Source organism: Xiphophorus couchianus, chromosome 19 (assembly GCF_001444195.1).
Source record: "Xiphophorus couchianus chromosome 19, X_couchianus-1.0, whole genome shotgun sequence".
NCBI lineage: Eukaryota > Metazoa > Chordata > Actinopteri > Cyprinodontiformes > Poeciliidae > Xiphophorus > Xiphophorus couchianus.
In genome coordinates this window covers 6,121,259-6,135,560 of record NC_040246.1, presented here as the reverse complement: position 1 = coordinate 6,135,560, position 14,302 = coordinate 6,121,259, and the positions used below count along the sequence as shown (strand labels likewise).

At 39.6% G+C, this 14,302-nt stretch overlaps 1 protein-coding gene across 8 annotated transcripts in view; it reads left to right on the top strand.

Annotated features, from left to right (window-relative positions):
* The window catches only part of tnika (TRAF2 and NCK interacting kinase a), a 71,759-nt gene that overhangs the window by 25,720 nt on the left and 31,737 nt on the right, over nt 1-14,302 (top strand). For all 8 annotated transcript variants that reach the window (XM_028000031.1, XM_028000029.1, XM_028000027.1 and 5 more), the window contains exons 3-4: nt 12,661-12,717; nt 13,505-13,630. In XM_028000031.1, the coding sequence (XP_027855832.1) occupies nt 12,661-12,717; nt 13,505-13,630 (183 nt within the window). The remainder of the gene's footprint in view (nt 1-12,660; nt 12,718-13,504; nt 13,631-14,302) is intronic.

Genomic DNA, 14,302 nt, shown 5'->3' with positions numbered 1-14,302 from the left:
GCATTGTTATTAAAGGTAATAAAATTACTCTTAGAGGGTCTCAGCTGTGCAGCCTGCAGCCAACAGGGTTATGATATGTTCTCATGTAAATACACAGTAATTCTTTTTGTTTCCTTTTTACAATGCAGTTGCTCGCTTGCAGAGGTTTACATTGTGAATCCGTCATTGCTTCGTTCTCATTGTTTGCCTTCAGACACCCAGAGTTCAATCTCTGGAGTCCTTACAGATGAAGTGTGAACCCCGACTGAGGTGGATGTTGCTCATTACGGTGGAAACAGCAGATGGGCTTGTTCTGTTCATGGATATATAGACACACTCACACCTGGCTGTGCGTTCATTAACCCACATCCATGCTGCGTGTTCCCCAAGGCCACGCGCCCCACTTACCCAGATGCCTCCCACCCATACCGGAGTCAATTAGCCATGCCTTGAACCAATAACAATCTCCTTTTCTTTGTTTTTGTTTTATTTTTTTCTTCCAATTTTCTAGAGATGTACTATGAATTGAACTCCATCACAATATCACCGGTTGCAATATAGCGATTACAAAGTACAGCTTGAATGCAGGATTTTGTGGAATATTATATTTCAAATGGCTTACATGTAAATATTTAATACTGTTAATATATTGGGTCTGTTGGACAGACTTTCACCACCCTTGATGCCCACAGCTGGTGCATGTTTTTGTTGATAAGATGCTAAAGTTCACAAAAAGTGGTGGGAACATTATGACAAAGAAAATGAAGGGAAGGCATAAAAAAGTGTTAGTTGTGAATGTCATTATTACAATACTTGCCAATAGTGCTGCAAGTTCATGTATTTCTTTCACCATTCAGTCCCATCATGTTGTCTTTATACAGTGTCTCCCCAGATGAACCTGGAACTCTCCAACTAATGCACATCATTAAGAACTGCTCTGCTGAGGCTTTCTTCTTTCTAGCTGAACAGATTATTGCCATTTGATATTTTATTCAATAACACGCATCAGTACTGAATCTCTCTATTATCCCTTATTGCCCCTGTAATCTCATTTTTTAGCCTCTTTTGTCTCTTGTTTTTGCTTCTCCTCCTTCCTTCTCTCTGCATTACCTGAAGTGCTTCTTCTACTTATGACTCCCATTCTTCTCCACAACCTTGTTCATCTTCCCCTCCTATCACTTTCTTACCTTCAGCATGCACAGTAAATCAGTTTGGCTGTTCATTTGACCTCTGGAGGTGCTGAAGCGTGATACCTCTGTGCTGAACCTGCCTGCTTGCCTCAACTCCCTCCGCCCCCCTTCTTCTTTCTCCTCCTCCAACTCATGTAGCACTCCCTCATGTCAGGAAGCCCTGATTCTCTTTTTCTGACTCGGACCAGTCCCACTGTATGCTTCAGCGTCACAGAAAGGGTAAACTTTGTTTCCTTTTGAGAACTTGCAGGAAGTGTAATTTACAGCACTGACACATTGAGTCGGTAACCCAGTGCAAGTGTAAGCGATCATCGGTTTATCTATTTTCTAAATGGCCGTTAATCATACACCCCTCTGCCAACAATACAGGATATTTTTTTGCTTTCCAAACATTTTAATTCTAACGAAAAGTGCAGAAGTTTAAGCATCGTGTCAAAGGCTGCATAAGTTTGACCATAAAACGTCAAAACTGGACGAGGAACAAAGTCAGTTTTAGAAAACTGCAAGCACATATGACAGTTTAAACTTTGCTTAGATCAGAACTATATGATCCAAAATGTCTGATGCGCTCATCTGATCAGCACGAGGATGCGCCACCTTGCATGAACTGAAATGGGGCAACACTGCAATACTGATACTAGCAAACAACAGTTAGTGGTCATGTGGCTTCACCACTAAGAACGCGTTAGCTCATCCAGATTCAAACTAAAATATTTAATATTGGTCGTTTTAGTACCTTTAAGAATAGATTTCCCTGTCTGAAATCAAAATGAGCCTAAAATGTACCCAGTAAGAGTAACTTCTTTGTGGCTTCTTTTTAAAAGACTATAAAGTTAGCATTCCTGTTTGAGAAAATGAAAGACTTTGTGCCAGTTTTTCATCTGTACTGACCTGTAAGATGGTCATAGAGCAAAGTTTGAAGAATGTATTAACCTGTGACCTCATTCTTTTGTTTAACTCCACTGCCTTCACTCCTTGCCTGCAGCAGACTTGTGTAACGTAAGAACTGAAGTTAGGTGCGTAGACAACTTAGTAAAAATCTACTAGTTCTGATTGTGTGGACACAAGCTTTTCCCTCTTAATTAATCGTTTTGTGTCAAGTTCTGTGTTCAAAATTGACAACAAAAGAGACTTTATCTGTGTACGTTTTTCAATTACTGGAAAAAGCATCTTTATTAAATATGAGTTCTATTTTAGACACCAGATTCTGCAGCTGTTTTAATGGATTTAACAACACAGGTTACAGTGGGTCTGCTCATGCATGTGTGATTCACTTAATATAATCTGGACCACACTCAATAATACCCATCACAAATGAGCTTTGCGCACATTCATCCCGTAAGATTGGATCCAGTTAGTGCCAGTGTGTTTCCATCACATCAGGGATACATTATCATTTAGCTATTTTTGGATCTTACACTCAGAGTATGTGTATCCGCACTCGCCACTTAGCAAGCTTATAGTCTAGTCCAACTTTTTTTCTGTCCCAGAAATCTTTACTTACAATCAGTGTCATGCTTTTGTGTTGATTACTTCTTTGTCTCAGCTTAAGCTATCTAGTGTGTGTTTTTGCCTATTTAGCACCCAGACCACTCTCCCTGAGCCCAGATTAGTCTGTTTTCTGATATTATTTTATTTTATGTGCTGGTTTGTTAGCATCTTTTTCTTTCAGCAGGGCTTAATGAGTGGCCAGGTTTCCCAGTGCAACATCCTTAGTTTGATATTTTTAATCTTTAATCATTTTTTCCAACCTTTTTCGATTTTTTATGTCTCTCTGCCTGCATATTGCCCCAGTTGTTAAAGCGTATCTCCTACATTCTCTAGTCTCAGTCCCTCCTTTCGCCTCCCTCCTCATCTTTCAACGTGAGAGCAGCCGCGGGGTGCTTCTATATTTCCCAGATACTGCTGAAGTAGATTGGAATCGAGGCCTTTGCCATTTTTATTTACTGCTTCGCTGATTCCATTTGTGCATGTGCTGTTGGTATCGGTGCTTTTCGGCACGCACGGATGCTGAAACACTGCAGGTGTTTGAACTCCAGCGAGGTGTGTCGAGGAGTATTGCCTCTGTATTTCTTTGGAGTCCTGCGTTGTTGGTTAGCCATAAAAAGTGGCTTTTGTTGCGCGTCAAATGCTCCAATACCTTCAGCGACACCGTCTGCGATCGTAAACCGAGACTGAGGAAGCGGTGGTTGTCGTTATGAGTATTGGACACTAAAAGATTAGTTCTCTGCAGTGCTTTGACATTAAAATGGCTGGAAATAAGCTTATTTGAGAGTAAATGTGTGCTACAGCTGTATGTATATCTGAGATCTGTCTGTAGAAGAGAACTCAAAAGTGGAGGTCAGAGACAGTTCCCTTAACCCACTTCTCCCCCCTATAATGCATGGAGACGGGTCCTGTGGCAGGGCGGCGATTCCCAGACGTTCAGTCAGTTCCTGCTGTTTGTGAATGGCAGTGTGGATTACCAGAAGGGCACAGATTGGGATTACTGGGTGACCCATTTCCTTTTTTACAAAACAAGAGGAACACAATCGGGCACCCTGCTCCATTTTTAGAGGGCTTGCAGTAACATACCTTTTTTTGGTTCTCTAGTGGTTCACAAATGTTTCAGCTCTCGATCCACAAAATAACAATAATAACGAGAGACTTTGACCGACACCAGTTGAAACCTACAAATGTTTCTACTATTCATATCAATAGGACAAAATGACAAAACAACAACCGTTAGAGGTATGTGGATGTTTTTTTTTTGTTCAGCAGATAGCATTTTTAAAGAATTTGGAGCAGAAGTTGCTACATTTCAGACATTTTTTCTGGCTAAACTGACTGAGCAGATCCTTTCTCCTGTGGCTCCTGATATCTGGTAGTGGAGACATTTCAGATGGTCTGCATATTTTTTTTTACAGATCTGCTTTGAGTCACACACAGCCTCCAAAGAAGAGAAATTCCCCAGTACAAACGATGCTGGAGCGACCTTTCACAGGTTGGAGCTCATCCGTACACAGAGATAGGGTCTGATTTCCAATCTTAAACTTTAGGAGCGGACTTTACCATCATATTAGCAATTAGTCTGGCTGGTTTGTCTAATATTACAAAATAAGTAGTGGCTGTGTGTATTCTCTAGAGCAGCTTTCTCCTACCCTGCTTTTTAATTCAAATATGCTATATAAATAAACTTAATAAATTGATTGATTGATATCTACACAGCAACTGGTACCTGTTGACAATTCTCTGGGGAAATCTGTGTTGACATCAAAATAACAGCAAATATCTTTCAAATTTAATGCTACCTCAAAAGACAGTTAATGTTATATAATTAGATTTTTCCTCTTTTTGTTATGACAAGAATAACGTCAGCATTTTATATTTGGTTTGATTTCTGGAGATTATCTCAAGTATCCACATTTTTATTGAAGGGAGCCTGTAATGACTTCTGGAATCTGTTGACTGCACTGCTTGCAAAATGCAAGTTCTGAGCAGCGATAAGTTCTTCATACAATGTTTTTGGAAAAAAGGTTAACTGCGCTTTATAAGAAAACTAATAACCAAAATTCTCTGTCTTCGCCATTCCAAATGGCAAAGAAATGCATGCAACACGTGAAGTGGAAAACAAAACTTATCTGATGGAACTGTGGAAACACTCATAGGAAAGTATTTGTTCCTAGAAGGAAAAGTTTCCAATTAGGCAGCCAAACTGTCAAATGCTGCATGTGACCGTGTTCAACACGTAAACAGGTAGAGCAGCCTTTCACCACAGGAAGATGGTAAGCAGAAGTGCGAAGCCTCACAGATTACCGCTGCTTCTCTTGTAACAAGCTGAGTGAGCAGCACAGAGTTGCAAAGAAAAGTTTTCACAGTTTAAAGCACAGACTTTGTTTAGTGGTTTAAGTAGGTGTGATTTTTCATTGACAAAGCTATATTCAGAAAGTAATTTGAATTCATTTCCGGGCCGGCATTATACTTTGTTAGAACTTAAAACCGATTTTAGACTCCTCCAGTTGAGTACGCTCACATCTAAAAGATGAAATATGTGGATAAGAGAGATACCATGATTAATTTACCACCATGTTTCTTTTGACTTGAAGTAATGTTAATGTCTTGTAGTGGCCTCATGAGTTATAAAACTTATTCTGTTTCTACTAAAGAATCTAAAGATCAGCGAGATTGCAAGGAGGACTGCTAACCTCAGAGACTTGAAGCTCATCACCAACAATAAATTATCAAATACCAATGGAAACAATTATAAGTAAGCAACCATAAGTCGCCACGGTGGCTGGTCAACAAGTATAAGTGTCTGTTCCAATGACAATACAGAATTTGCCACTGATTATTGAGAAGGGTAGAAATACTTTTTCACATGTCTTGTTCAATTAAAACTGGTTTCCTTCGTCTTATTGTCTTTTGAGAGCTTTGGCAAGCTTACTCTTAAAGTTAAGCATCAGATTTATTATGAAACTCACTCTCTCTGCATTTCTGCATAATTGACCTTGCATTAGGACATTTACTCTTTGCAGTGGGAAGTGAAGCCAGCTCCTCCACTCTTCACCCGGTGCCCTCTTCTTAACATAGACTCACAAATCAAGACAATAGACACTTATACCCCTGTCCTTTTCTCTTTTGTGTAAGTGTGCTTAAGGGTGCATATTAGTGAGTTCATGTACGTATATTTAAGTGTCCTGCCCATTGTGATCCGGCGAGCAGGGACTGTTGCTAGGCTACAAGAGGAAGTGTCCTGCATAGTCAATGTGTCCAAAGGGGGTGTGGATGTAATTGACTTGGCAAGCGCAGTGATGTGAACACAGAGAAACAAAAATCTAAGCATTCTTTAAATGCCTTGTATTCCCAGTGTCAGAGACTCACTGATACTTTCGGGATCAAGATGTACACCGGCGGATTAAATTACACAAGCATTCGCCAGGTCTGTCTCTGAGGCTGACAGATTCCCTTTGCTGTGCAAAAGTGAATTTGTGCTTTGAACGTTCAGCAAACCGGCCTCAACAGAAGCTCCAAAAAGAATCACCACACGCAGCGACTATTTCTTCAGCCTGAAATACACAGGCTAGTTGCTCTCACGGCATGTATCTTCAAACAGGCTAGAAATACTTTTGTGGGTTTTTAGTTCTGCTTTGCAGAGACTTTTAATTAAATTCACATGCAGATGGTAATGACTGTAACAATATACACTTGTGATATTCTCACACCTTCTCTAGTAAAAGACAACTCAAGAGATAAAAGTAATAGTAAAAGTGCTATTTATTTCCGTCTCAGGTTTTGAGAACTAATAAATTTTTGTATTTGTCTGCACATGCACACACAGAGTTGACTTATTTGGTTTTTGTAAAGCTACGACCTGCCTATATCAGTTGTTCCCAAAGTGTGGGGCGCGCCCCCTAAGGGGGGGCTGGGGGCACAATGCCATTAGTTTAAGTCAAATTGATTTGAAGCAATATTATCACAACTACTTCATCAAAAGTTTAGTCTGGCAGCCTAAACATGGCTGGTCTCAGAGCTCCTTGTGGATGTGTCTGTGACTGCTGCTGTCACATTTGGTCAAACATCAAGAACAGGAGAAAAGTGACTATGTGAACATTTAAAGAATGATGTATCTTCATTTTAAAGGGCATCGTTACCGGAATAATGACCTTTAAGGTATATTACATGGGGTTTCTTGTTTTGCTCTGAGTACATGCTAAGATCCACATGAGTGCATTGTGGTTTACAGAGTGCTTTAGATGCATTAGAGGAAGCAAAGTGGAGGGGATGCAACAAGCCTTCAGTTCGTGTCATATTCGCCTGCCGAGCTCAAAGCAGAATGCTGTTCCTCTGGCATTAACTTTCAGCTCAATCATGTTCTTGTAAGACCTGCTTTTCACAGGCCACTGGGCCATGCTGGGAGCCATGAAAGTGACGAAAGATGGAAAATACGAGGAGCGAAGAGAGGGGGGGAAAAAAACGGGTGAGACGTTGTGAGATCTAATGAAAAGGCATAAAGAGGAGATTGTGGGGAGCTAAGAGGGTTTAGATAATGAGAGTGCAAATCAGAGGGACAAGAGAGGGAAGGAGAGTGAGGAAGAGAGGCAGAGGGGGGGAAATGTGGATCTAGGTCAGAGAAGCAACACTGTCAACGAACTAGTGGAGGAAAGGATGGGCTGGCCTGTGAGATTTAATGCCGATTGGTCTGAATGGGATAGATCAGAGCAAGTGGACCATCCCTATGAGAAAACGCAAAAAGGATGACAGCATGAAGTGTGAAATCCATTTTATAATTTATTATTAGAGCTGCATCTATCTTCATTTCTTATTTAAGGAATTGCATAAATAAATGTATGACAATATATCCACAAGGAGCTTTTAGCATCTCAGGTTTTTGGTATCAGTGATTTGAAGATGTCCTCATTTAAGGGATGAAAATGGGCAAATTGAGGTTTAGTTTTAAAAATTATCACTAGGTAGAAGGATTTTTCAGTTTTGCATTTCCAAATGCACTTCCTGTTAACACTTGTTCTGCTGTCATTCCTGCTCCGTCGCTGTGTCACACCAACAGAAACACCTTGTGTGAGGTTGAGGTTGTGTGAGCAAAATCTACCAAAGCATCTTAATCAATTAACTGCTACTCTATTATTCTCATGTTGTTCCATTTTTATAGTTAGTATGTTGAGTTTACTGGTATCAAAAAGTCAGTAAATATACTAAAGGAGTGTTTTTCTTGTGTGTGTGTGTGTGTATTACTGAGTCTGTAATTTTTTCCATTGCTCCAGCTGTTGCCAGTATCAAAGATCCTTTCTGAGCGTCAACGGTGTGACAATATTTCTCTGTGAATCTGTATGGCCTGTTATTGAGAAGTAATTTTGTCTTCTACCCCACTCTGAAGAAGTTTGTCAAATTTCGGCCATTTTTAAATTAATCTGTTTGGAAAGACAAAGTACTGATGTTGAATTGAACTTTTTCAATTGTATGAATAACCTTCATACTAGAACCATGTCCAAGCGATTATCAGAGGAAGTTGTAGTTTGCTTAATGGTTTTTTTTTTTACAATTGGTTATAGAGAAAGTTGCACCCCTCATTTACACTCAGACTCCTGAACACTACGTGTTGCTGTTAAGAAAATGTTACATGAATAGTAGCAAAGGACAAGTTAATAGAAAACCCCCTCTCCAAACCTGAAAATAAATAAATATGTATCTTCATATTAGAATCCATTTGGGTGGATGGTAGCTAAAGCAATTTGGTTCCTATTAATCCCATGTTATTGCTAACTCTACAAGAAAGCTATTTTCTATAAGGATCTAATAAACTCTGTTTAAACAGCAAACCTGATTAAAGTGGTCTGTTTGCTACTGCCAAAATATGTGTCGAGTCTGTTTTAGATGGTTGAGGATTATCAATAAAATCTCTGGCTTGTAAGCAGTTGACGACTGCTGAAGGGCAGATTCCATCATCAAGACAAGCTGGCAGGTAGAGACGCATGGATACACAGAGAACAGGTTCAATGAAGCTCCTGACAGGTTGCCAAACATTTAATTGGCTCTGCCATTGACAATATAATGACAGATTTATTGGAAACCTTTTAAAAAATAAGGTGCAGGTATAATGGCTGCACAGAGGCAGCCACGCCAAGAAAACAACAAATGCAACAACAAGAACATGGAGGACAAAGTCGGGTCACAACAACCCCAGTGATTAATGTCATTGTTACATAATGTTATCATAGTAAGGAGTGGCTACGTGTGTCTACTGGGAAGTCTGTATGGGGTCATTCGAAGATGTAGACTTATTTGTCCCTCTACATTTTTTGAAGAACTATTTCTGTAGATGGCAAGCTAGTTTGTGCATATGGAATGGAACCTGTTCATCTGATCTGAAAACTGTGATGTGTATTTGTATTTGTATTTACCCTCCTTATTTTTTCTTATTTAGAACCACCTTTGGCTTCAAATACAGGTTCAAGTTGTTTCACAAGGATGTAAATATTTGCCAATTTTGCTTTACAGAATAATTTGACACAAATACACTCATAAGAGAATTAATCATTTTGTATCTGTGAATATCGGGTTCGGAGTCTTGCCTCGTGTTCTTAATTGAATTTACATCAGGACATTGATTGCGCCATCCTTACATGTGATCTGAACTAACACATTGTAGCTCTGGCTAAGTTTAGGGTCGTCATAAAGCTGGAAAGTGAACATCCGCACCGGTTTAAAGTCTAAAATGGTTTCCCTTAGCTAGTTCCATCAGTCTTTCTGATGACTCTGATCGATTTTTCCTGTTTCTTGTAACCCAGTGTTTAAAAACACAAGAAGAAAATAATAGATGTTGATTCAATGTCTTATTCTACCAAAATAGCTAAAAGGTAATTACGTAAATCTTCAAAAAATGTGAAATATGCTTTTAGTGTTAGCTTCTATTGACAGATTAGGCAGCCAATGGCTGGCGCGGTCTGGTTTCGTGTCGGCCAATGGGGTTGATCGTCCCGCCCCTTTTTAACAGCTGGCGGTTGTTTCGTTCAGAGCGCGGCAGACAGGCTTGAGAGCTAACAGCTGACGGTCGTTTCCTTAAAGAGGTAGAAAGAAATTGACGAATCTGGAAATTGATCTCGGAGGGATCAATTTCCCCGTGAACAGCTGAAGCCCGAAAAATAGCCGTTGACAGCTCGGAGCATCGTTTGTACAGTACACTTTTGGCTTGGAGGGCCAAAGATTCCAAGACCCTCTTCTCCTGAAACTGGATGGCGAGCCCCAGCCCAGAGGACCAGGCGCACGGGTAGATAGTGACCCGACTGGTCACCAGCTGAGAGACTTTGAGACTGAAGAATTAATTCACTGAAGTATTCAATTTATTTATTTATTTATTTTTTTTAAAAGCGCGCAGTATTTGTTTGTCTGTTTTAAATGTGGATCCACAATTGTTTATTATATTAAATATTTGCTCTTTTCTTGTAGACACTGTGTGTTCTGTTGTTGCTCACACCTGGGTTCCCTAGAATTTAATATCTTCTGATTAGGCCCAACTTCCTATATATATAGTATAAATTAATTAACCTGTTTTTGTGAGTTGCATTTTAGACAAAAGTCTAAAATGGTTTCCCTTAGCTAGTTCCATCAGTCTTTCTGATGACTCTGATCGATTTTTCCTGTTTCTGTTGGGAAAAACTCCCCCAAACATCCAAACAGCCTGTCAATGTCACCTCAACCAAGCTTAAAGGTTTGCAGGGTGTATTCAGGATGACGTATAATACATTTTGTGCCACTAACAGCCAACAATTTAGACTTTTGTTTAATCTATTAGAGCAATGTCCTTCATGTTTGCTGTTTGACTTGCATGGTAAACCGCTAATGGGACTTTTTATGGTTTTCCATCAGAAATAACTTTGTTCTTGCTACTCTTGTGTAAGGGCCTTTTTTCTTAACAGATTATGGACTAAACGGTGCTCTGTAAAAGGCCCAAAGTGGCTATTATTACTTTAAATGGGGCAGAATGTACTGTGTGTTTGTGTGTTTTATACTATGCAATAATTTTACTTCGCTTTACAATTGTATACAATTTTGTGTGTCACATTAAATCTTTATAAAATATTCAGATTTCTTAATGAGGCAAGATTTTTGCAGGGCACCATAACGCAGCTACATCATCCTCTTAAATTAACTGGCTTGGAAATGCTATTTTTGTGCACCCCAGTCTCATTTTCAAATTTGCAAATAAATTAGGAGGAAGCGGGCAAAGACAGCAGTGAAGATAACGATGAACAGACCGTGCTAATTTCTTTCTGATCCTCCTTTCCAAAACGGTCATTTAATAAGCCTGGATGACATTACTGCTCCTGGAGGAGAGATAGCGAGACACAAAGGGAGGACGGCTGTCAGCTGGTTCAGACAAATGAATTTTTAGCTTGCTCCGATAATATCCGTGTCTCATATCTGTTTGACACATTCACCATTTCCCGCTCCCTTGGTCGTACTTTGACCTAATCAGTCATCCTCTCACCTGCCTCTCCCCCTATCGCTTACATGTGTGGGATTTGTAAAGAGTTCTTCTTTCTGTGAGAACGATAGAAAGATAGGAAATCTTTTTTTTCTGCTCCCTGTGTGTCTGTAAGTGTTTGAGTTTCTGATTTGTAAGTGGCTCTAATTCTTTTGTTGGTTTTTGAACAAAGCTGGTGCTTGTGCTTGTGGAATTGGGGCAGTCTGATCCTAATGAGAAATCCCTGGTCAATCTTCCCAGCTCTTTCACTCGCACAAAATCTGAACTGGTTTTTTTTTGTGTTTGTTTTATTTTTTGATACTTGTGTGTGTGTGCGCGTGTGGGCGTGTGTGTCTTTGTGTGAGAGCGGTTGATCAGTGTTCAGCCACCCAGTGGGGCTCAGTTTGCACGGTGAGCAGCAAAATTACCAATGTAAAAATCCAAGCTTTCTTTTAGCATTAAATCAGCAAATTTAACAGTGGATCTATTTAGTGGGGACTTTTCTCTTTTTAAAAAGTTGTGTGATCAATGAACACATTTCTCTGTAAAAACATGAAATCAGGTTAAAACAATATGAGGTTCTCTCTGCAGCCAGTGTCAGCTATAACTTTTCACTGTAATTTGGCATCGTTGAGCTATGTCTCATGACCAGTCGATCAAAGTCTTTTTGATGTACTGTATAGGCAGCTAACTTATAATGCTAAGTTGTTATGAATTGAAATACACGTGTTCTTGCTTCCAGTCTGTTGCTATGGATTTGTTTCTTTGTTGCTAAGTCACGCTACGTACTTCAGTTGGAGGGAATAACCAACAGTGGTTTTAGTATTTGTTTGTACTTTCTCCGTTAATCACAGCCACACATGCTCCATGTGCGAATGATCCCTTTGTTTATTTCCACCTTTCCTCCTGTTCTTCCAGGCTCCTTGTTCACTTATTTCTTCAAGATATCCTTCCCCTTACAATACCATTTGTTCCAGTTAATGTACTTTTTGTACAATATTGGAGAAGTTTTACTGCTAGGATTTTTGTGGTCAACTTTTTGTACACAGGTGGGACATGGACCAGAATTAGATTCTCAAAATGTATCTGTTACTTGTTGTATATTGTATAGTGTGTGAGTTTTTGATACGTGCACTTTTGAAATACCTTACCAAGTCCAACGGGCAATCTACAGTATATTAACCACCTCAGTCACACAGCTGGAAACCTCAAGAGCTTCTTCTAGTCAAACATTAAGATAAGACAACTAAAAATCCATAAAGCGTAAAGCATTCACTCTCATGCATGGGGATCCATAATAATACTGTAGTTTGAAACTGCAATCGCAGTTAAATAGCACTTTGTGAGATAGATATCAGGTTGATTGAAAATTTTGTTTTAATGTCATTTCTGACCATCCTAAAGTGAGGCATGTTGTTTTTGTACTCAGAAAACATTCAAATCAACTCATGTTTCTTCTCTTTTCTGCCTTATCTCCCCCTCTGTTTTCTTTTTCATTCTATCTTCTCCTGCATCTTTCCTTCCTGCTCCCAGGGTCGCCATATTAGAACAGGACAGTTGGCAGCCATCAAGGTCATGGATGTCGCTACGGTAAGACACACGAATACACACTCCCACATATTCATACGCAGAAAATCCATCTTGCGCTTTTAGACTAAAGTCAACCATACCATCTAATTAAGGGCGATGAGTCACCGCTTGTGCATGTGCGTAATGTGGAGGAGATGAAACGAGGACAGGCCCATCGCCATGGTAATATCAGTTGGAATGATTAGGAGACGAGTGTGGTCTCAGGCATGTCTGTAAAGCAGGAGGGAACCGCGGCTATTTTTAGAAATCCTCACACCCCACGCATCCCTGTTAGCACTCAGCTGCCGGCAAAACAATGAAGAATAAAAAAACAGGAATTAACTACTGTGACATCCTATGAGTGAATAACGCAACAGAAGCTTTGGCAAACCTGCAGGATGTCGACTGCTTGAGCAGGAAATGAAAAGACTGTTTGCATTAAACTAGCACAAATAAATAAAAGAAATTACAACTAATTTTTTTATACAAGAGGCTATAGACATTTTATCTAATTAACAACCACCATAACAACTTGTTTCAAACAACAGCTTCTGGCACTGTGACAGGATCCCCCTGGAAGTGGAAGTAATTAAAGAGTAATGTTGTTAGTGTGGATAATTTAGAGGCCAGCTGTGTGCACTAAAGCATTAGTTTGTATTCATGTATTTATTTTAAAGATTTAATAAGATTCAGCGTGATAATTAAAGATCAGTCGGATTAGTTTTGCTCCGTCAACAACCCGAGATGCGAGTACAGCATCGGAAATGAAAGGTCTTAAGTTTTAAATATTATATTTCTGTTATTGCAGGATGAGGAGGAAGAGATCAAGTCTGAAATCAACATGCTGAAGAAGTACAGTAATCACAGGAACATCGCCACTTACTTTGGAGTATTCATCAAGAAACAGCCTCCAGGCATCGACGACCAGCTTTGGGTAGGACACCTTTTTTTAATGTAATGAATGTCATTTTTTAGTTCTAAGCCATTTTTATCACTTGTCAAACTCATTTTTTGGCAGCCCCGGTAAAGATGACTTGAAAGGATTAGAAGAAAGACAGTTTTCGCCCCCTGGACTGAAAAGAAATGGAAAAATATCCAGCTTTTTTTTAACAGAAGCGCAAGTGTCAATATTTTGTGCGTTCCCTATTGCGAATAGGGCAACACTTCATGTTTTCCTATTACATTTGAGGAAGTTGGAGTATGCAGAAAAAAGAAAAAAGATTTTCCTTGCTCTTTGCACAGTCTAGGTAGAGATCATCTAGTGTCTTGGGTCTTGTATTATATTTTCTTTTCTTTAGCTCCCCCCAGAGGTCCTCCAGATGTGGACATGAGGGGCTTTTCCACACAATAATCAATTGTGCTACGTCAGATGTACAAGGAGTGTTTGTTAACAAGCTCAATATTAGTCTCATCTTAGTAAAGCACATGGTTCCAATTTAAATGATCAGACTTCTGCAAACTCCACAAGTTTATGTCTGTGACCGTCCTGCTCCCTCTTTGTTGTGGCAAGGTCAATGTTGGTCCTAATTTGGCCTTTTGCCCAGCAGCTAAAACAAATGGGTCTCTGTGTCACATCAGAATGTCACTGTGATCAACAAAAAAAGTT